At 36.5% G+C, this 23073-nt stretch overlaps 2 protein-coding genes across 2 annotated transcripts in view; one reads left to right on the top strand and one right to left on the bottom strand.

The window, feature by feature from the left end:
• LOC107556634 (sodium-dependent neutral amino acid transporter B(0)AT2-like) overlaps window positions 1-12371 on the bottom strand; it is a 19897-nt gene extending 7526 nt beyond the window's left edge. The window contains exons 1-7 of the mRNA XM_016239771.1: window positions 12339-12371; window positions 3181-3301; window positions 2876-3051; window positions 2639-2749; window positions 1498-1739; window positions 1192-1375; window positions 108-309 (exon numbers count right to left, since the gene is read on the bottom strand). Coding sequence (XP_016095257.1) covers window positions 108-309; window positions 1192-1375; window positions 1498-1739; window positions 2639-2749; window positions 2876-3051; window positions 3181-3301; window positions 12339-12371 — 1069 coding nt within the window. The remainder of the gene's footprint in view (window positions 1-107; window positions 310-1191; window positions 1376-1497; window positions 1740-2638; window positions 2750-2875; window positions 3052-3180; window positions 3302-12338) is intronic.
• Window positions 12372-14533: 2162 nt separating this feature from the next.
• On the top strand, window positions 14534-22702 carry LOC107556633 (epidermal growth factor receptor kinase substrate 8-like protein 1; the record flags this gene model as incomplete). The annotated part of the gene is made up of 13 exons (XM_016239769.1): window positions 14534-14689; window positions 14797-14858; window positions 15849-15955; window positions 16029-16087; window positions 16494-16623; window positions 17017-17105; window positions 18440-18579; window positions 18956-19052; window positions 20224-20349; window positions 20429-20549; window positions 21469-21631; window positions 21905-22037; window positions 22398-22702. Coding segments are annotated over 13 exons (1470 nt in total), but the record flags the coding sequence as incomplete, so codon positions are not given.
• Between the last annotated feature and the right edge of the window lie 371 nt (window positions 22703-23073).

Here is a 23073-nt window from a genome sequence, read left to right as displayed (position 1 = left end):
GTGGAAGAATTGACAAAGCAGACTTGAACAATTCAAAGATAAACCCAAATATACATTAACAAAGACACAAGAGCAACAGAACAAGAGCAACAGGGTGAGAGTGTTACCTGTAAAGAGGAATTTGTGGTTACGCAGGGTCTTAAACGTGTCCGTCAGCGGGGTCAGTATTCCAGCCATGGTGCCAAACATGGTGGACAAACCCAGATTGAGCAGCATGAGGAAGAACAGCGCCGACCAGAACGGACTCCCAGGAAACAGCGTCATGGCTTCAGTGAACGCTATGAACGCTAAACCAGTTCCCTCCACACCCTGAGAGAGAAAGACAAGATCGCAAACTTTAACTTAAGCATTAAGCGGAGTCATTCTTAACCAAAGAAATACTGTGCAACTAAGCATAACTACAGATGTATTCATATTTTAGACCTAGCAACCACCCAAAACATTCCAATAATTCCCTAGCAACCACCCAAAACATTCCAATAATACCCTAGCAACCACCCAAAACATTCCAATAACCTAGCAACCACTCAAAAACATTCCAATAACCTAGCAACCACTCAAAAACAAAGCAATACCCCAGCAACCACCCAGAACATTCCAATTATGCTCTAGCAACCACCTAAACCTTTCCAATAATACCCTAGCAACCACCCAGAACATTCCAATAACTTAGCAACCACTCAGAAGTAAAGCAATACCCCAGCAACCACCAAAACATTCCAATAATACTCTAGCAACCACTCAAAACAAAGCAATACCCCAGAAACCACCCAGAACATTCCAATTATGCTCTAGCAACCACCTAAACCTTTCCAATAATACCCTAGCAACCACCCAGAACATTCCAATAACTTAGCAACCACTCAGAAGTAAAGCAATACCCCAGCAACCACCAAAACATTCCAATAATACTCTAGCAACCACTCAAAACAAAGCAATACCCCAGAAACCACCCAGAACATTCCAATTATGCTCTAGCAACCACCCAAAATATTCCAGTAACCTAACAACCACTCAAAACAAAGCAATACCCCAGAAACCACATAAAACTTTCCAATAATGCCCTAGCAACAACTCAAAAAGCAATACCCTAGAAACCACCCAAAACATCAAGCAATGCAATAGTAAAGAATGTTTTGCACCACTCACGTTCTCTTCAGAAAATATAAAACATCTAGTTCTGTTCTGTACCTGTTTAAGCTCGTCCTCCAGGCTGCAGGCGGTGATGTTGTAACCGGGGATATTCAGCTGCTGGCCCTGAATCCTGTACCAGTCCTCATACTCGTTCAATGTGATGCTCTCCACATCCGATGCATTGATGAGGAGGTCAGGGAGTTGAGTGCTGGACATCGCTTCAAACACGGCCTTCACGTTACTGCAACATACACAAACATGCATACAGCTAAACATCTTAAAGCTTCTGGAAAATATACGTAAAGGTACTTCAGGCATTATAATATGTTTTAAGATCAAACATTAACAAACATTTTTACTGACCGTTTAACACACTCTGTGGCAATGGTTTTGGCTCTGAAGCCCAGCACAGCAAACACCACCAGCGTGGCCAGAACAGACGTCATGAAGTTGACGCCAGACACGGTGAACGCATCTCGATGGCAGTTGTTGTTCCGCGGGTTATAGGAAGAATATGCGATCACAGAACCGAAACCCAAACCCAGAGCAAAGAAGACCTGAGTCGCCGCCTGACGCCACACTTGAACGTCAGCCCAGATCTCCAGCTGAGAGAAATCAACCACAACAGAACTCACTTTGGGAATCTGATTGTGAACGGCTTCAGAGTTACACTAAACATATCGCACGATAATATAAGAAAAATAGATTAATTTTGAGCAATATTATTATTGTTAACTAAAAACTGAAACTGTTAAAAACATGTGTAAGTAATTGAAATAAAATAAATGATAAATATTAGGAAAAAATTAGAAATGTTGGCAACTAAAATAAGTTTAAGTACTGAAATTACTACAACTAAAAGTGAAATAAAAATAAAGCTAAATACATCTTTAAAAAAAACTAAAAATGTATGTGCTATGAAGGCAAAATTACTCAAATTAAAAAATAAAACTTGATCCAAAATATTAACAGTACTTAGTACATAATACTATTGTAAAACATTTTTCAAAGTTGAAATTAAACAGATTATTAGAGTATGTTTTACATTTTTCTACTTAAGTTTCACCTTAAATTCAATGTGTTACTGGCCATTTATTTGTAAATGTAAATTTACTAGCAATTTCTAAGTGAAAACTATTTCTACACCAGTTTTTTCAGTGTATATAAAACATGACAATACTGAGAGAAGACACCATTTTGGTGATAGTTTTTATGGACTATGGCAGGGGTGGCGAACTCCGGTCCTGGAGAGCCGCAGCCCTGCAGAGTTCAGCTCCAACCCTAATTAAAACTCACCTGCCTGTAGCTTCCTAGTAACTGTTCAGACCTTGATTAGCTTGTTCAGGTGTGTTTGATTAGGGTTGAAGCAAAACTCTGCAGGGCTGCGGCTCTCCAGGACCGACGTTCGCCACCCCTGGACTATGGTGTCTAATTAATACATTTTCCCACATTCTGAACCTCAACTCAACATGCAGCTTAAAAAGTCATGCAATTATCTACATACCCTGGGGTAAAACATGAATTTAATGCCCTCGGACGCCCCGTCCAGCGTCACGCCTCTGATCAGGAAACACAGCAGCACAACGTACGGAAACACGGAGGAGAAATACATCACCTACACACAACAGATACTGATCAATACCATCAATAATCAAATTACAACACAGTACGTACACACATACATACATACATATATATATATATATATATATATATATATACGGACACAAACGCCAAGTACCTTGCCGGTCGATTTGATGCCCTTGTACATGGCCAGACAAACGATGACCCAAGCGGCCAGCAGACATCCAGTGATGATGGGGTTGAACTCTCCGGTTTCATCAATGGAATCGGTGATATCCAGAGCTTTACGGTACCAGAAATATGCTGTGGGAGAGCTGGCGGCACATTCCTTCACTAGGAGCAAAAACAAGAAATGCATCTCCATATGAAGAACTGATGCCAGAAATGTGACATTTTTATATCTAATCTCACAAATGAAAATGACTAATTTTATATTGCATTACACAAACTCCTAATCCTTACCGGTGCTGTTCCCTTCTGTCGGACAGTTTTCCCATGGTAGAGGATACTGGAAAGAACTTCCCAAGTAAAAAATACTCCAACCAATGATGACGTTATAATACAGAGCTACAAAGAAACACACCTGGGAAATTAAAAGAGAAAGGAAAACAATGTATTAAAGAATAAAGTAACATTGTGAAAATCAAGTTTTGACATCGTTTATACAGTACGTCTATCTGGTGTTTTTAATATATGCTTAAAGACAAACCATGTGCAAATTCATCAGTCATTTACAGATGACCATTGCGGAGCATTTTCTCTTTAAAACCAAGTGTACCAAAGACTCAAAAATTAGATTTGAAACAGCTCCCATTTTCTACGATAAGTTAAGTGTCTGACGTTGCAGAGAGCGATGCATAAAATGCATTACCACAGGATTCTTGCACATTTTTAAAAGTCTAATTTAAGGCTTTTAAGACCTGGAAAAAATAAAACATTAATGCTGAGAAAAAAAAAACTAAATTTTCAAGGATTTTGTTGATAATTAGACAATACTTTGTTTTTGAATTAGGGCTGAACGATTAATTGCATTTGCGATAATATCGCGATATGAAAAAACGCGATTTTTCCAATCACAGAGGCTGCGATTACACTCGGTCACGTGACACGCGAGAGTAAAGAGGTATGTTCGACTTGAAGATCGATCGGTGTATGACATCAAAGTACGGCGAGAGAAAGCATAAGGAGACGTCCGCTCTCGCAGTACTTTGATAACATACCGATCGGTCTAAGCAGCGCTGTTTCAAGTCGAACACATCTAAGCAGTCTTTCACAGGGCTCCAGACTGCGACCAAATGGTGTGACTAAATTTTGTGAGCATTCGCACTAGCGCGACCACCGCGTTGTTTAACTCATAAGCGCTGCCATCTCTGTTACACATGTGAAACATCAAACAATACTGAAAGCATAACGAAACGGCGCTACTCGTTTGAGCTGCGCAGCGCTTCGAGTGTAGAGCACGCTGCAAAAATTACGCGAATATTGAGGAAAAGATGGATGGTTTTTATGCTAAAGTAAAGTATTAATTGGTGCTTCTAACACATCTGATTCAAATATATTTTCGATATGATGATTCATTAGTTGCATTATGTGAAAATGAATTCAATTAAATCAATTAAACGTTTCTAGTAGGCTATCACATTGCTATATTAATCAGTTTGTTCAGTCATGAACCAATTCAAAAAGTCATGCATTTTACGTTTTTGTTTTTTTTTGTAGATAAATGCTTGACAGGGCTCCAGACTGCGACCAAATGGTCGCATTTTGCGACCATTTTTTCTGCTTGTTTGTGTGACTAAATTTTGTGAGCATTCGCACTAGCGCGACCACCGCGTTGTTTAACTCATAAGCGCTGCCATCTCTGTTGCACATGTGAAACATCAAACAATACTGAAAGCATAACGAAACGGCGCTACTCGTTTGAGCTGCGCAGTGCTTCGAGTGTAGAGCACGCTGCAAAAATTACGCGAATATTGAGGAAAAGATGGATGGTTTTTATGCTAAAGTAAAGTAAAAGACCGCTTCTTAAACCAAAGGTGAACATGCTGGTATTCTTATTGGAAAAGGAAAAAATGCAAGCACCGTCACCTACAGAAAGTTTAGTTTTACTTTTCTTTTTGTTTTCATTTGCGTTGTCTTTGCTGTTTACCTCACGATATGCTATGGAGGCTCTCTTTTATTTAATTTATTAATTTCATTTATTAATGATTCCTCAGTGTTTGCTAAACGTTCTGTAATTTATTAGTCTGTATATAATACAGCATGTGGTGTCAATGGCATATTATATACATGGCAAAAGAGGAACTCCCGTTCAATTCAAATCACAAATACTACTACTAATGAAAAAGAACCAGATGAATGTTAACCTCTTTCGTTTCCTTATAATTATAAACTATGATAAAAGTTAATCAGCATGCATTGATTAATCCCATGTTGTAGCAAAAAAAACAAAAAAAGAGTGACCAGTGGGAAGAATGAGTCTGGAGCCCTGAAATTACTCAAGCAGTAACAGTGTTACGGTGCATTTCATTACTGAAGACTTCAACCTTAAGATCATATATATAATAAGGTAATGTATATATATATTCGTATTTATTTAAAGTCTGTCTAAAGTTAACGGTGTTTAAAAAGTGCAGTCCACATGTTTACATATGTTTATTACAGTGACTGTGAATTACCTAAAGTAGTGTGGTAAAGCAGCAGATTGTTTTTATATTTCTGCAATCTACTTTAGTTTGTGTGATTGGTTACTGACTTTTATATTAATGTTTACAGCAGGCTTATTTGTCAGTGCATTATGTTGTCATAATTATTACAAGGTTGGAAGTTCAACAAATCAGTCAATATACTACTGTGATTGTAGTTGTTAAATAAAATGTAATTCATATCAATTCATGCATCACCTAATTTCATCGTAACATATAGGCCTGGCCTACAGAAAAGAACATTTATGTTTAATCTATCTAATATTGTGTTGGTCATTCTATACAATGATTTATACCATGTCTTTGTTGAATAATACAGAACATAAAGAGCTTTAAAAAGTAATTGCATATTATGCATTTTATTAATTGCATTTTTTAAATGCAATTAAATTAAACTAACTTAAATTAAACGTACTTCCAGTCTGTGAGTCAGAACAGCCGGCATTGTAGTCAAATCACACAAAGCCACGGCGGATTTATCTTTGTTATAAGACATGCAAGTATATATAAAAAAAAAAAAAAGATCTTATCTTGCCAGTTCAGTCATAAAACTGCTTAATCATGTGTGCTGCTTCATGTCTGACGGCTATTCAAGTTCACTTCCGTTTGAGTAATCAGTCCAAACAAATGATGGAGTAAAAACTACACAATCAAAGTGAGGAACAGCATTAGAGCCATCGTGTGAGTACGGCTTGATCTGTGAATTTCCAAAATCTTTCCAGTCGTCTGTAAATACTGGATATGGATTTTAAAAACCGATTCACTAATGAATCAGACCGTTTTCACCAGATGTCAGTTTGTGTTTTATATGTGAACACACTAAACAAACTTTAAAGCGAACTCAATTGCATCTCGATGATGTTTGCTTATAATATGCCATGTTTTTTGTTTCTAACATCTGCACAATTATGAATATTTTTAGCCATACAGGTTATTATACAGTGACATTGATGACAGGTAATTAAAGTTTGAAAGAGTATTGCTACCATTTCTACAGTACAGACTGCCAAATGATTTGAAGTTCACTTCACTCCACTGTCTAGAACTAAAAAAGCAGCCCCAGTTGTCTGACGCTCTGGATCTTTTGAGCCGTCTGGGGATATTGGGCTCTGACATAACCTGAAAATGCAGATGACAAGTCTACTTCTCTTTCTGTTTTTAGCCATACAGGTTATTATATAGACATTGATGACAGGCAATTAAAGTTTGATCTAGTTTTACAGAATTACATCTTTTAATACACTTCTTTGAAAATGCAAATTACAACATACAATATTACTGTATATTAATATACTACTAATAAGTGCATTATTATCATAATCAAAATACTAATTATTCTAATAATTATGATAATATTCAATATTTTGGATTAAGGTTACTGAAGGTAAATTGACTAAAATGGACCAAAATAAGATCGGAGTCCACTTTCAAGGTAACAAACAGGGTAAATGCAAAAATAACTGAAGTGAACTGTCTCTTTAAGACCTAAAATAATAATAATAATAATAATAAAATTCCGACATTTACATGTTTCTCACACTGACAGCAGGAAACATCGCCCAACTGCCACTGTATGCTCTAAAACGATTATTCAGTTAAATAAATACATAAGTTCTTCAGTGCAAGATGAACCCGAACCAAAACACTGCAGAGCTAGTAAGCATTCAAAGAGATCGGCTAGTGCTTCTCACATATGAAACTAAAATGAAATATGCTTCCAAGTTAGCATGTAAAACAGGAAAGCTTACTATTAATATCTATGCATGCATGGTAAATATAGGCCTTAAATAAATTCTCACCGCTGTAGTTTTTGTCTTTGATTCTCAAAGGCACGCGCACGTGTTATTGACTTGCGGCTCAAATCCTCTTAAAAACACCACTTCTCGAGTTCCCCAGCCGAACCATACAAACACAAACTAGAGAAACAATGATTTCAAGTATATGGCGACAGAGAAAGACATTTATTTTCGCGGCGTTTTACTTTTCAGGAGTGGTTGCGATGGATTTGCGGAACCTCAGGAAACTTCTTCTTCTTCGAGCTTATTTTGCGGTTCGCAAAGAGCATTTTCAGGAAGCATCCTCCACGCGCCATTGTTATATAGCCCCGCCCGCCCGCCAGGGTTGCCAGGTTTTCACAACAAAATCCGCCTAATAGGTCACGTTCCGGGGTTCCCCTAGTAAAATCCACATTCCAGTGGCTAAATATCCCGTTAATGTGGTCGCTTCAATCCGCGGACATGAAAAACAACCTGCGGCAACGGTGTTAAAGTAGCACAATTCCGCGGGAAAACCACGGACCTGGCAACACTGTCGCCCACTCACTCACTGTTGAGCGAAAGCGTGCGGCGTTCTAAGCTTTGTGAAAGCGCGCACAAATATATTCATGCTTTAGTCTAAAATATCAGCTTATTAGTTTCTAAACTTAAATAGTTCGATTATAAAAGGTTATTTAAATGTATAATTATGAAAACAGTTATAGGAAGAAACGCTCAACGTTATTGATGCATTAAATATAATGAATTATCCTTCATATAATCGTTTTTTCTTTAAAGGTCCCATATTGTCAAAACTGAAATTTCCTGGCTTTTTTCATGATAACTGAGGTCTAGGTGCTATGTAATTACCATATAAGTTTCAAAACAGTCAGTCCACAGTAAAATGCACACAGCCTGCATAAAGTAGCTGTGATTTTTCACGAACCATTGTGACTTCCGTAAAAAGTTGACGTCAGAACTACACAGTCACCGCCTTCAGTCACCTCCCCGAGCACCGCCCACCGTCCCACTCTCCTTTAGCCACACCCCCAGACAACATCGCGTCCTTGCCATTGCTGAGCAACGACAACAACACGGAAACATGTCGAAAAGGTTAACTTTAACCACGGAACCAGATCGGCCGACCTGTAACGTTACTCTCACTCAAAGGATGGACGATCTGATAGGATTGTTACTATGAGGTGATCACATCTAACGCCTATAGTAAAGACAAACCCACCGTGTCTATCTAGTCATGATGAAGGTGTATATACATTTCAATTTCAGCAGGCAACTATTTTTACAGCTACATTAATGTTCCAGCCACAATTAATCACAACAACGTATATACAATTACAAATGATTATATATAAATCGTCAGTTTGCTGTTTTACACACATGTTACTATGAGGTGATCACGTCTAACATGTAAAGTAAAGACAAACTCACCGTGTCTATCTAGTCATGATGTTGTTTATACATTTCAATTTCAGCAGGAAACTATTTTTACAGCTACATTAATGTTCCAGCCACAATTAATCACAACAACGTATATACAATTACAAATGATTATATATAAATCGTCAGTTTGTTGTTTTACACACATGCACACAGACATTTCATACACGACATAGTCGTGAGATGCAAGAAACATAGACATATGGCAATATGGCGTATCAAAAAATCTGTAGACGCGCCCATAACAACAAAAGACAATACTTTATTGAACCTTTTCTGATAAGAAGTGTGCGCTGCAAACACGAGCATTTTTGACGGTCGTTTCTGTCCGGTCTGCTCGTTTTAACCACAGCTGTCGTCGGTTTTTTTGCCTGGCAGTGGCAGCAGATATGCAATTACATTTCTAATTTGAGGCTGTATTACGTCGATTCTGGCACCCAACATCACAACAAGATGATATTTTAAGCTCCTTATGTAGCTGAATCTGTGCTGGTTTGAATGGGCCGCCTCTAGTTTCCTCTTTGTTTTGCTGCCTCCGGCTAGCGCTGTGACGCCGCTGACCCTAGTTAACTGTGGTTGACCTGGCCATGCGTCACTCAGAAAACAACAGGCCAATCAGAAGAGAGGCTCATGAATATTAATTAGACAGGCCAAAATCGACCTGTTCTTAGCAGAGCTCCTGAGAGAGGAGCTGTAAAAATATATCGAGATAGTTTTTGGTACTTATACCGCAAATATATATTCTTAAGGACACCAAAACCTAAAATAAATCTCCAGAAAGGTGTAAAATATGGGAACTTTAATTCATGCAACAAAGATTTCCTTTGTTTTTCCTTGCAACGCATTCGAATCAGTGCGCATCAGTAACCATCTGCCTCTATAGCTGAATTTATATTTTAGCATGATTCTCCATGTGCTGTACAGCTGACATGCAGCTCTTCAGAAAGCTGATGAATGATGCAATTCCAGAACAGAATTACACTGAGATTGTAAAAGTCACTCCCAGCAGGTGGCGCTGCTGGTACTTTGCATCTTATTTCACTGTCAAAGTGACCCAACTGACCAGGACACAAAACATTACTCTCATATATTGTAAACAAGCCTTGTCAAGGTTAATAATTGCCTTGGATTGTTCTAAGATTCATTTAATAAAAGCAACATAAAAACTACATAGGCTCTCTAATGCATTTTAAAATGTCTCTCTTTTTAAACTAAAATTATGGCAATGTCATCTGACTTACTAATAAGTAAATAATATTAATAATAATCAACAACCTTTGTTATAACATACCTCTTTTAGGATTGATAATGTTGTAGACTCCTCTATGAAAACCTCCTCGTTGTCCTCTGAAGATCACACACAAATCAAAAAAATGTTCACAGTTTTAAATACTTCTAATTCAGATGAAATGCCAGGACCCCAAAGACCAATAAAATGCGTCGGGACTAAACGATCATCCACATTTTAAAAATACAGGTGCTGTTTCAGCACCGAAGAGAAAGTTCATTCCTATGGAGTTTATTTTGCCACGTTGAGTTACACTCCAGCTGTCAATCACTGGTAAGAACTGCCCAATCAGACCTCAACACAGCAGTCAAGCCCCGCCCACAATCGCATGTGGGACTGAACAGAGTTGAACAGAAGGTGAGAAATGACATGACCTATGCAGACGCAACAGTGTGAATACATATGGTGAAATGTAATTTTTTTAAATTTTATAACAATCAGAGAAACAGAACACATTTCCCAAAGAATATATTTAAACAATGACGACGTGTGTCCCGACCCGTATTTAAAAATAGCGATGCCAATGAATTCTTCACGAATTAGTTGTTCTATTGAGTCGGTTCTTCGCAAAACTGAATCACTGAATCGATTCGTGATTCAGTTCGATTCGTTCGGACCGCTCTCTCACAGAGTCATTTGGAGCAGTTCTCAGTTAGTAAAACAGTTTTGGGAACAACTGATGTGCTGGATAAAGAGTATATGTAAAATTGAATTAACCATAATAATCAGTATTTTAGAGCCGTTTCAAATGAATCCAAATACAGTAGAGTTGATCTGCTAAAAGATCAAGTTTGAGTTTTGCATACCTCAAAGCTTATGTACACGGACTAAAAGCCACAAAACTCATTTTGATTGCACTGACTATTTCAACTGTTTTAGTAAAGGGGATACACAGTATCAGACTAAATGAGCCAATAATGGTGAAAATAAGTTTTGAAGAAGAGATGGTGCCACTCAGATCACTTACACGAGATATTTTTGCATCTCAGATTTCTATCTGTGAGAGGAATGTCTGGGCGGTTAAAACACTATTAATCAAAATACATCTAGTTTTGAGAATACTATTCAGAAGACAAACGTCTTCAGCAGTGTAATGCTGTGGTGAGTATAAGAGACTCATGCAATTTTATATATTTTCCTAAAGTTGTTTAAGATGAATTGTACATTGATTAGAGACGTGCTGCTTGACACATGTGACCCTGGACCACAAAAAGTGTCATTAGGGTCAATTTTTTGAAATTGAGATTTATACATCATCTGAAAGCTGAATAAATAAGCTTTCAATTAATGTATGGTTTGTTAGCACGGGACAATATTTGGTCGAGATACAACTATTTGAAAATCTGGAATCTGAGGGTGCAAAAAAATCTAAATATTGAGAAAATCATGTTTAAAGTTGTCCAAATGAAGTTCTTAGCAATGCATATTACTAATCAAATATTAAGTTTTGATATATTTACGCTAGGAAATTTACAAAATATCTTCATGGAACATGATCTTTACTTAATATCCTAATGATTTTTAGCATTAAAGAAAAATCGGTAATTCTAACCCATACAATGTTTTTTTTTGGCTATTGCTAAAAATATACCCCAGCGACTTAACACTGCTTTTGTGCTCCAGGGTCACGTATTATTTGTGTGTCTCATTGATGTCACTCTCTTGTTTTGGTAAAGGGTGACATTTTCAGCATTTTCATTTTTTTGGTGCGCTTTGTCCTTTTTGGAGTTTGACAGCCCCTGGCCACTGTAAAAGAGCAGCTTGAACTCTTCATCCTAATCTCCTATTTCCCTTTGTGTTCCTTTGTAACAAGAGGGTGAGTAAATGATGACAAAGTGTTCATATTTGGCTGAACTATTCCTTAAATGAGTCAGAGTTTCTGTCTGTTTATTTGTAACTGTCTCTATGCTCAGATAGATGCTTATGTAGCTCATTTTATTAATTCCTCATAATAAAACATCTGAGATAAGCTCTCTGTGCATCAGTGTCAAAGAGAATGTAGGTACTTAAAGTGTCTGTAAATTGAAACTCGCAGGAATCCCAGCCTGCAGGCAGTCAGACAGGTCGAACGGGACGAGAGAGATAGGGAAGGTGTAAAAATGACACGTTCTGAAGCTATTTATGTGTCGAAATGTCAGTCACATTTGAACACCCACGTCACATATGCACATGTTTGATCTGTGATCTGTTGTGATCCACAGGTGTGTGACAGTTGATGGTCTTGATGGGGGTCGTATCTCAATACCTGCTTACTGTGAGTATCATGAAGTGTTTGCCGTGCATGCTTGAGTGGTTGCTAGGGTAGTATGGATGGTTTCTTCTTGTCTGGTGTTAAAAAAAGAGTTCAGAAGAGTTCCTACTTCAATGCAAGGAATAGTTCACCCAAAATTGAACATTTGCTGAACATTTACTCACCCTCAGGCCATCAAAGATGTTGGGTTTGCACATTTGTAAGAAACAAATCCATTATTAAGGCGCTTTTCATTTCATACCATTGTTTCTGGTTAAAATTGAGTCCTCTATCCATAATACTGCTTTCTCCAGAGAAAAAGTGGTCTGGTCTGAATCAGGAGAGAAATCTGCACAGATTAAGCACCATTTACAAGTGAAAACAGTCCAAAATGGTTCTAAACAAATATGTGGGTGGATTTTGATGTGAGAGGACAACATTAGATGGACTTTTTCACTGGAGGAAGCGTTATTATGGATTATGGACTTGTATTTTGGCCAGAAGCAACGTTTTTTTGTTGTTGCTCATTTTAATGTAAATAACCAAATTTGGGGAGTTCTGAAAAGGTAATTTACCGTTAATTATTGATATCAAATAACTAGGATAAATGAAGAAAAGGTAGTTGAAGAGGTAATTCATGCATGATTCTGATAACTGTGTGTGCATTGCCATGTTTTATGTTTATCTTTTTTACAGCCTGATATCTCTGATGCTCATTTTTTGTTTTTTTCTTTGTTTTTTATCCAGCGGCTGGTGAGTTTTTCTTTGGGAGATGGGGGAGTGGATACTGTTGAAGAGGCTCTTTCACGGATTCCTCTTCTCGTTGATTCTTATCGGCTGTCCAGTACGGAGGTGATTTTAGAGGTCCGGACCAACAAAGTCTGCCTGAAAGACAGAAACAGCCTGGTAAGAATACAACACAGAACAGAGCAACTACATGCACTACCATTAAAACAGATGGGCGAATGAGAAAGAAAGCAAAGACAGAAACTAGCACGGTTCAAAAATCTTTACAGTTTTAGTAATGCATGTATTTATCATTTGCAACAGATAATATGTAGTAAAGGAATAGTTCACCTAAAAATGAAATATGCTGAAAATGGACTCAACATCAGGCCATCCAAGATGTAGATGAGTTTGTTTCTTCATCAGATTTGGAGAAATGCAGCATTACATCATTTGCTCAGCAATGGATGCTCTGCAGTGAATGGGTGCCGTCAGAATGAGAGTCCAAACAGCTGATAAACACATCACAATAATCCACCACCACTCCAGTCCATCAGTTAACATCTGGAGAAGTCAAAAGCTGAGTGTTTGTAAGAAACAAATCCATCATTAAGATGCTTTTAACCTCAAAACAGTCCTCTATTTATAATATTGCTTTCCCCAGTGAAAAAGCTGGGGAATCAGGAGAGGAATATGCATCGATCAAGCACCGTTTTCAAGTGAAAACAGTCTACAACAGATCTAAACAAATATGTCTGTGGATTTTTTTCACTGGACAAAACATTATTATGGCATATAGACTATGGTATTTTGGCCAGAAGCAACAGTTTAAAGTTAAAAACATCTTAGGGAAGTCAAAAGCTGAGTGTTTGTAAGAAACAAATCCATCATTAAGATGCTTTTAACCTCAAAACAGTCCTCTATTTATAATATTGCTTTCCCCAGTGAAAAAGCTGGGGAATCAGGAGAGGAATATGCATCGATCAAGCACCGTTTTCAAGTGAAAACAGTCTACAACAGATCTAAACAAATATGTCTGTGGATTTTTTTCACTGGACAAAACATTATTATGGCATATAGACTATGGTATTTTGGCCAGAAGCAACAGTTTAAAGTTAAAAACATAATGATGTATTTTTTCAAAACACACAGCTTTTGACTTCTCAAGATGTTAACTGATGGACTAGAGTGCTGTGGATTACTTGTGGATTATTGTGATGTTTTTATCAGCTGTTTGGACTCTCATTCTGACGGCACCCATTCACTGCAGAGCATCCATTGGTGAGCAAGTAGTGATGTAAATTTTCAGCAAATTTTAAATTTTGGGTGAACTTTTCCTTTGACTTGAATGCAATGCAAAATGATCCTCTTTGGATAAAAGCATCTGCCAAGTGCATAAATGTAAAATGTTATGCACAAAGCAAAACACTAGCCGAGTAAAAGACTTTGAGACTTCAAAAATGATGAAGAAAAATAATGCTAGTGAGGAGAAACATCCTGCAGCATTTGACACTTAATCTAATGTTTCAAAAGTTTCAAATGTCACTCAAATACATTTTGGACAACTGTATGTTTGTGAAACATTGCACACTGTATAGAATATTTATTTTATGAATGCTTATTAAATGTGTTGATTGTTCCATGACTGACCATTAATGAGGAATTGGAGGAGTTTGCCGTGTCATCTCTTCTCCGCTGCGATTGCATAAATTCCCCATCTATCAGTGATCCATCCCTTCTCCTGCTGGTTAGTCAGAGCTGCACCCAGAAGAGGCCGAGCGTGTATTTCTTCAGCTGTGCATCTGTCAAAGTGAGACGAGTTTCATTGATTCAGATTCAGGTGATACTGGAATGATTGTCCAAGCAGAAACCCCGCCTCTTTGATGACATCACTCTCTACCTGTTTGCATGTCTCAGGTAGAGCACATCAGAGATGACATCGAGCGAGTCGTGGCGCATTACACAATAAAAGCAAACAGGTACGGATCTTAACAGTCGGGTAATGCTGTGATTTCCACACTGTGTGCACAACCTAGAGAAATAGAACCTGCTAGCGAGAAGATAAACCAGTTTAACCAGTTTCTACATAACTTACCAAGGTGTGACTGAGAGTATAGGGAGAGAGAGACAGATTTGCAGAGGGAAAGATTCATTCGACCTTGACTGTTGTTTAGGACTAAACACTAACAAGACAGCAGGACTCAAGTAAGGTACAGTGTGCTATCTTTATCTGCTGTATGTGCTTATCAGCAACAAATGACTGAAACTGTGTGTGTGTGTGTGTGTGTGTTTAGAGCAGGAGACACGCTGAACTAACCTCAAGGCATCTCAATGTCAAACTGAATGCCAAACGTTTTCTAGGATTGCAAGATTTTCTTATGAATGAGCGTGTGTTGTTAACTAAGACTTTACGGACAGAATTATTGTTGAAAGTGAGCAAAATCTGACAAAAGTTCACTTTAGGGATGCCCTTACAGATAAAAATATTCATAGACAAATTCAATAATGTTTTTTTTCGTTAAAATGCAGTTTTCTTTTAGGGTTTGACTTACTGTGTAATCTATATAATTATTTTCACATTTAAAAAATGGTATGTCATTTAATGCACAGCTCTTCGCTCGACTTTGTAGTTTTTAAATAAATTTGAATTTGTCTCATTTTCATAGCTACTGTAAGTAAATGAACTTGTTTCAAAAAGGGTGTTTCATTATTTGGAAGATAATGTCTTGCTTTTTTCCCATGTGTGTGTTCACATGGGTGTTTTTTGTAGTTACACAACTCAACTATGTTTGATGTGTTTGTTAGTGACTCATTAACATTGTGTGCCGGCAATTAAATCACATTTGAAGACACCGTGACGCACATCAAAACCCACTGAAATACTGCGAATCTGCTCATTGTGCGGTACTACAGCACGCACTTTCATTCTGAATAAAGGGAGTGTTGTCATCTCAGTGTGTCTGTTTCAGGTTCTCTGAGTCCAGTATGGATATTTCGGGAATCCCAAGTCCTCCGTACACCCAAGCCCCAAATCCACCCTCACCCAACCCTCCTCCACCCTACCCGGGCATCAGAGGTGTGTGTGACCCAATACTAATCAATACTGATTATAAACAGACACCGATTAACACACTCTTCCTCAATTCTAGCCAACGGATTGGTAAACGGTCAACCTGATAAATCATTCCTTAGGGCTGAGATGGAAGTGGTGAGTACATATAAACAAATACACTATATATATATATATCACACATACATATACCTACAGACACATATATAATATAAAGGCAATTAATATAAATTAATTCTATCATGCTTAATTTGTGCTCAATTATTAACATTTATTATTGATGATCAATTATTAATAATGGTTCTTACTATTATCAATGATGAAATGAGTTTTTTTCTTAATATTTATATTATTGGAACTTTTGAATGAACAGCTTTATGAGACTGTTGACTTCCAGCGCTCTAGCTGACCTTCAGTTTGACCATTAACATGACCGACGACGTCACATTGATATCCCTGTTTACATTAACAACAGTTTCAGAATTTAAAAAGAACCAAATCAAGGATCTCTGCATGTATTTTTATGGTTTCTCTATATTTCTAGGACTTGCTTAATCACTGCTTTGATGATATCGAAGCGTTCATCGGAAAGCTGCAGCAGTCAGCAGAGGCTCAGATTATCCTCGACCAAAGAAGCAAAAAGAAGAAGAAAAGTCAGAAGAAAAGTGCAGATGGTATGAGTCTACTCTTGGGAAAAATCAAACCTAAACACTTAAACTATAAAGTGAACCCCTGAAACATGACTGAACTGAACGCTCTGTAAAGAGCATATTGTAGTGAGCTCTTATCAGCAGATGGAGCCTGTTATCAGTTCCTTGTATGATCAGGAGACCAGCTGATGGGAAAGTGTTGTGTTACGAGGCCGTCAGCAGTATTCACTCTGTGCTACTCTCAATTAAAATAATACCACACCTGCATCATCTTAAACAAGCTAAAACAAGTCTGCATTTGTTCCAAGAACATAATGCACCAGGAAATCTTCACTTACAGGTTCCATTGTATCTTGTTAACAGCACACATGATCAGTGTTTAAGAGAGTTTGTTGTGTTTTTTTTTGTATTTTATAGAGGATCTGCTCACAGCTAAAGCCAAACCGCCTTCTGAGAAAGAGTTTCTCGACACTTTTCAGAAATTCAAATACAGCTTCAGCCTGTTGGTGAGTCATGAATCTTAATGTCAGTATTAAATAATAAGTAAATTAGAAAAGAAATATTTTAATGATGGGTAACACTTTACAATAAGGTTCCATTTGTTAAATGAACTAATAATGAAAAATACTTGAAAAGCATTTATTAATCTCAGTTCAGAATAATTGCAACATTTACTAATACATTATTCAAATCCAAAGTTATATTTCATAATATTAATGGACCTAACATGAACTAACAATGAACAGTTGTTTTTTATTAATTAATGTTAACTAATTAGCCATATTGTAAAGCGTTATCTAATGATTTAATGGACAATTTCTTAATTTGAAATTTAATAATTTTTTTAATTGTGCACAATAATAATAATAATAATAATAATAATAATACAATTATTTATTGTTTAATTATATTTGAAATTATATTTAGTATTTAATTATTTGCCAGAAAATTATACTTATCTGTAAACTTAATTTTATATATTATTTATTATAAATATTACTATTAATAAAAAACTTTTTTTACATCAAGCATGTTTTTATATAAAATCACCCAAATTTACAATAATATAAATATGTATGTATATAATTGTAAACACTAAAATACTATTACTATTAAATACTATATATAATATAAAAAAAATAATAATAATAAAAAGCAAATTATATTTATATATATATATATATATACATTTTATATAAAATATATATATATATTTTTTTTTAACAAATTCCTTGTATGTGCAAACATACTTGGCAATAAAGCTCTTTCTTTATTTGGTCAAAAATACATAAAAAATTCTGAAATATTTTTACAGTTTAAAGTAACTTTTTTTTGTATTGTAATCTTTTGTAAAATATAATTTATTTCTGTGATCAAAGCTGAATTTTCAGCATCATTAGGCCTACTCCAGTCTTCAGTGTCACATGATCCTTCAGAAATCATTCTTGCTTGAGAAACATTTCTGATTATTATCAATGTTGAATACAGTTGTGCTGCTTCATATTTTTGTTAAAACTGTGATACATTTTAGTTTTCATGACTCTTTGATGAATAGACAGTTCAAAAGAACAGTATTTATTTGAAATAGAAATCTTTTGTAACATTATAAATGTCTTGACTGTCACTTTTGATCAATTTAATGCATCCTTGCTTAATAAAATAATTAATTTCTAAAAAACAAACAGACCACAAACGGTGTACATACTGGTTAACCACTTTAAATTAAAAGAAAATGTGATTTTCTTAGCCGTTTCTACATAATTTATGCTAACCATAACAGATTGTAAAAACAGAATTAAACCCATCCTGAAGAAAAGCACACTAATAAAAATCTCATGAATGCAATTTCCCCGTCTATCATTGTGTGTTTAGTGTTTGTGATGTTACTGCTAACATGCCGTATCGTCTCTGTCACACTCAGCTGACACCGTCTCACGCGTCTGATCGTCACGCTGCTCTCGTTCAGACTACAGACGAACCGTAAGTTTGATTCACATCTGAAGAATCAGTCAAACCGTTTGGGATGTGACCATTTCAGCCATGGTGTCTCAGTATGTATGACTAGGGTTTGTTCACACAAATAACAAAAGAATAACCCGATCATTCATGGTGTCGACTCTCAATAACCACCAGCAGCAGTTTCACTTCTTTCACTTGTGTGAATGCTGTGATAACAGAGCTGTTAAAGGCTAGTTCAGCGACTCTCTCACTCTCTTTTCATTAATGGCCCAACATTTCTGTGCTTTTTATCTCAGTAATCAAAGGTGGTTATTTTATAACTGCATTTTAAAAATAGTATTTGTAATGTTTTTTTAAATGTACGATCTGAGAAAACATCTCTGTCTCTCCTCCTCAGTGATGGCGGAGTTAAAGAGCGCTTATATCACTGCAGCTATGATTTTGTTGCACGGAACAACAGTGAGCTATCTGTACTTCACGGAGAGACACTAGAGGTTACACACAATCACACTTACACACACACACACACACACACACACACTCACTCACTCACTCACTCACTCACTCACTCACACACTATACTTATCAAAATAAACACATTTCACAGAATGATATATATATATACTGTATATATATAGATAGATAGATAGATAGATAGATAGATAGATAGATAGATAGAATTACTGTGTATTTATTTTGGAGATATATCAGTTATTTTAATAAAATTACTTATCAAAATAAACACATTTCACAGAATGATATATATATATACTGTATATAGATAGATAGATAGATAGATAGATAGATAGATAGATAGATAGATATACTGTGTATTTATTTTGGAGATATATCAGTTATTTTAATAAAATATAATAATAATAATAATAACAATGTTATTTCTGTCTATCTATCTATCTATAATCTCCAAAAATAAATAAATACACAATATATATTTATTGATATTCTAAAATATTATTTATTTATTTATATTAAAATGCAACATGTTTCTTTTGGTACACACACATACAGTATATATATATATATATACTGTATATATATACACACATACATATATACATACATACATACACACACACACACATTTCTTTCTTTTTTTCTTTCTTTCTATCTTTCTTTCTTTCATGGCATCCCCAGATGTATAAATACATAACTATATATAAAATGTATGTACATTCATTTATTTGTTTTATTTGAAATAGATGGGTTTTTGTCAGATTTCGCTCACTTCTGGAGGCAAATTTGTCCCAAACTATGACAGTAAACCCACACACACATCTATATGTGTGTATTTTCCTCCAAACTGAGCCAAAACAAAAATGATCTCTTACTGTCTCTCTCACTACACTCTAAAAAATGCTGGGTTAAATACAACCCAGTGCTGGGTAAAATAGGGACAAACCCAGCAATTGGGCTGTTTTGACCCAGCGGTTGTGTTAAATGTTTAACCCAACCTTCTGGGTAGTAACCCAACCGCTGGGTCAAAACAGCCCAATTGCTGAGTTTGGCCCTATTTTACCCAGCACTGGGTTATATTTAACCCAGCATTTTTTAGAGTGTAGTTTTGTATTGCAATATCATATCATCATCCAAACATTATAATAATACAAATAACCTTCATTTTCCTGTTATTTGTCTGTGGTCCAGGTGATCGAGTCATCTAACCGCTGGTGGAAGTGTCGTAATAAGTTTAATGAAGTGGGATTCGTGCCGTTTAACATCCTGGAGCCGGTGACACACATCGACAACCCTGTGCTTCATAAAACCCCAAAGGTACAAACTCACATCCGCAAACTCACATCAGAACCGCTCTATTCTTCTGCTTCTTCTGACATTACACTCTCTGTTTCAGCCTCCCGCTGCTCCACCGATGTTCAACAGCCTGCACAGCCCGTCCGCCGTGACCTCTGACCCCAGCGCCGCACGGCCGCGCAGCATGATGCTCGGGTCACTGTCTGACGACACGGAGAAAGGTTCAAACACATTAGTAACTAGCTGATCTCCTTAATATCACAACAGTTTCTCCTAGACGGCAATGGAGCACAAATGGAGACTTTTGATGAAGTCTCCTGCTTCTCAAACCAGTGTTGTTATTCTGAACTCCAAATAAAACTATTCAAATTAATTATCAATAATTAAAATATAATATATAAATATTAGATGAAAACTTAAATAAAAAAAACTAAATGTTGCTTTGGTAACTAACTGAAGTAGCCAAAATACTGAAATAGAATAAAACTGAAAATACAAATAAATTAAAGAAAATTTTTACAAAAAACTAACAAGCACATAACATTACTGAAACTTAAAGGGTTAGTTCACCCAAAAATGAAAATTAGCTTGTGTTTTACTCAGCCCCGAGCTATCCTAGGTGTATATGACTTTCTTCTTTCAGACGAATCCAGTCGGAGTTATATTAAAAATTGTCCTGGCTATTCCAAGCTCTATCATTGCAGTCAGCGGGTGTTGCAGTTGAACAGTCCACAAGTCGTCAAATAAAGCTCGTGCATTCATAATAAAACGTGCCGCAGACGGCTCCAGGGGATGAATAAAGGCCCCCTGTAGCGAATCCATGTGTTTTTGTAAGAAAAATATCCATATTTCAAATGTAATAAACACTTTTCTCTCACTTCCGCTGACTGTCATACACTGAAGCCATAAAATAATTTTTTATACTTTATTTTATTTCAGTTAATGCTTATTTTATTTTAGGTATTTTTATTTTTTATGGTTTTGGTTTTAGTTTTAGATAACAATAATAACCCTGCTGATAATGTCAAAATGAAAGCTAATTCTAAATATGAATAAATACTATAATATCATCTGATGCTCACGGGCAGGTTTTTCTGTCTTGTGCTGAATGCTGAGATTGATTTGCTGGTTGTGTGTCAGTGATGCAGGTGAATGACGAGCTTCTGCACCGTTTGACCAGCGGGAAGAATCTGTCTCCTCGTCTGGTGATTCCTCGTTCAGCAGAGACGTCCATCCCGCTGGACTACAGCTCGCCGCCTGCAGAGGTGGAGAACTGGCTGCGCAAGAAAGGCTTCAGTGAACCGTGAGTCTCACACAGGACACACTTTACAACAGCAATCGGTCAGCTATTAATAATAATACTCCACCTGTAACACCTCACATCACTGACAACGGGAGAAACCACATCCACATTCATTTAGTATGATTTTCTATAGTATGATTAACATGATACATTTTTTTCTCTTAGTTTGAGTCCACATTTATGTGATCATAGCTTGTAGCCACTGTTTTGAGGCACATATATAATGAAGTAATAGCTGTGGTCAGTGAATGGCTGTTGTTGGTGTATGTGCAGGACTGTACAGTGTCTGCGGGTTCTGAATGGAGCTCAGCTGTTCTCTCTGAATAAAGAAGAGCTGCGAGCTGTTATTCCTGAAGAGGGCGCGAGAGTCTACAGTCAGCTGACCGTCCAGAGAGCCCAGATAGAGGTACATCACACACAGAAATGGCTAAGCTATCATATTTCATATTTTAAAAACATTGACAAATGATCAGAAAGTTTCTCACTTTAATATTTGAAAATAGCTGCCAGTATACAGTATAAACTACACAGCCTGAAACACTGGATCACTCTGCAAAGCAATGCTATAACAACCTGTTTAAAATACTTTAACATTGCAGCATAAGATGTGTTAGTCTCGTGGTCGTTTTCATTCAACATGCATGGAAACCCAGATTAATATCCTGACTTAATATGCAATAATCAACCTATCAAGCAATTTCATCTTGACAGCCATGCATTTCCCACACATACAGCTGCTAACCGTCTGTCTCTCTCTGTCTCTCAGGACGCTCGCAGAGCCACAGAGCTGGAGACGGTGATGGAGAAGCAGAAGATGAAGGTGGATTTGAAACTGGAGAGTGGGACTTTATGAAGATCTATTGAATGTGCACACAGATGCACACTCATACATACGCACAAGATCATTTACGTTATTGTAACCTGCTTTAAGGATTGTTTTGTTTTCCTGTTTAGCTTTACAGCATGAAATGAAAATGTAAATCTGCACAATGATGTACAAACCTCTAAATTCTCTGTGTAACATGGGTTAATATATTCTCAATAAATACATTTAATGCACAACTGTGAAAATAGCAAATCCTCTGTCTCCTCAAGAGGGCACCAGACACCAACTAACTAACTAGCCGCTCCAAAAACTCACTAAAGTCTAGCAGATTAATAACTCTTCTAGGATTTGAACCTGGAACCTTTAAGTTACCAGCCAGGTCTTTATCCAGTGCGAAAAAATATACTAAAAGAAACGTTGAGGACTCAAAATACTAAAGGTCCATCAATCTCAACATGCACTTTGACAAAAACAGCAATAGTAATAGTGTTACTTAACTAAGTAAAGACATTAATATAAGTCACAAAGCCTAACCAGTTTATATGGGTCCAACTGAATAATTAAACTTTTGGTTTTAGTTTTGTTGTTTTGGGACTTCAATCCAAAATCTTTGCCA

Source organism: Sinocyclocheilus grahami, unplaced genomic scaffold (assembly GCF_001515645.1).
Source record: "Sinocyclocheilus grahami isolate Dianchi unplaced genomic scaffold, SAMN03320097.WGS_v1.1 scaffold575.1, whole genome shotgun sequence".
In the NCBI taxonomy this organism is placed as follows: domain Eukaryota; kingdom Metazoa; phylum Chordata; class Actinopteri; order Cypriniformes; family Cyprinidae; genus Sinocyclocheilus; species Sinocyclocheilus grahami.
The sequence above is the reverse complement of the archived record's forward strand: the minus strand, read 5'-3'. Positions and strand labels throughout refer to the sequence as shown.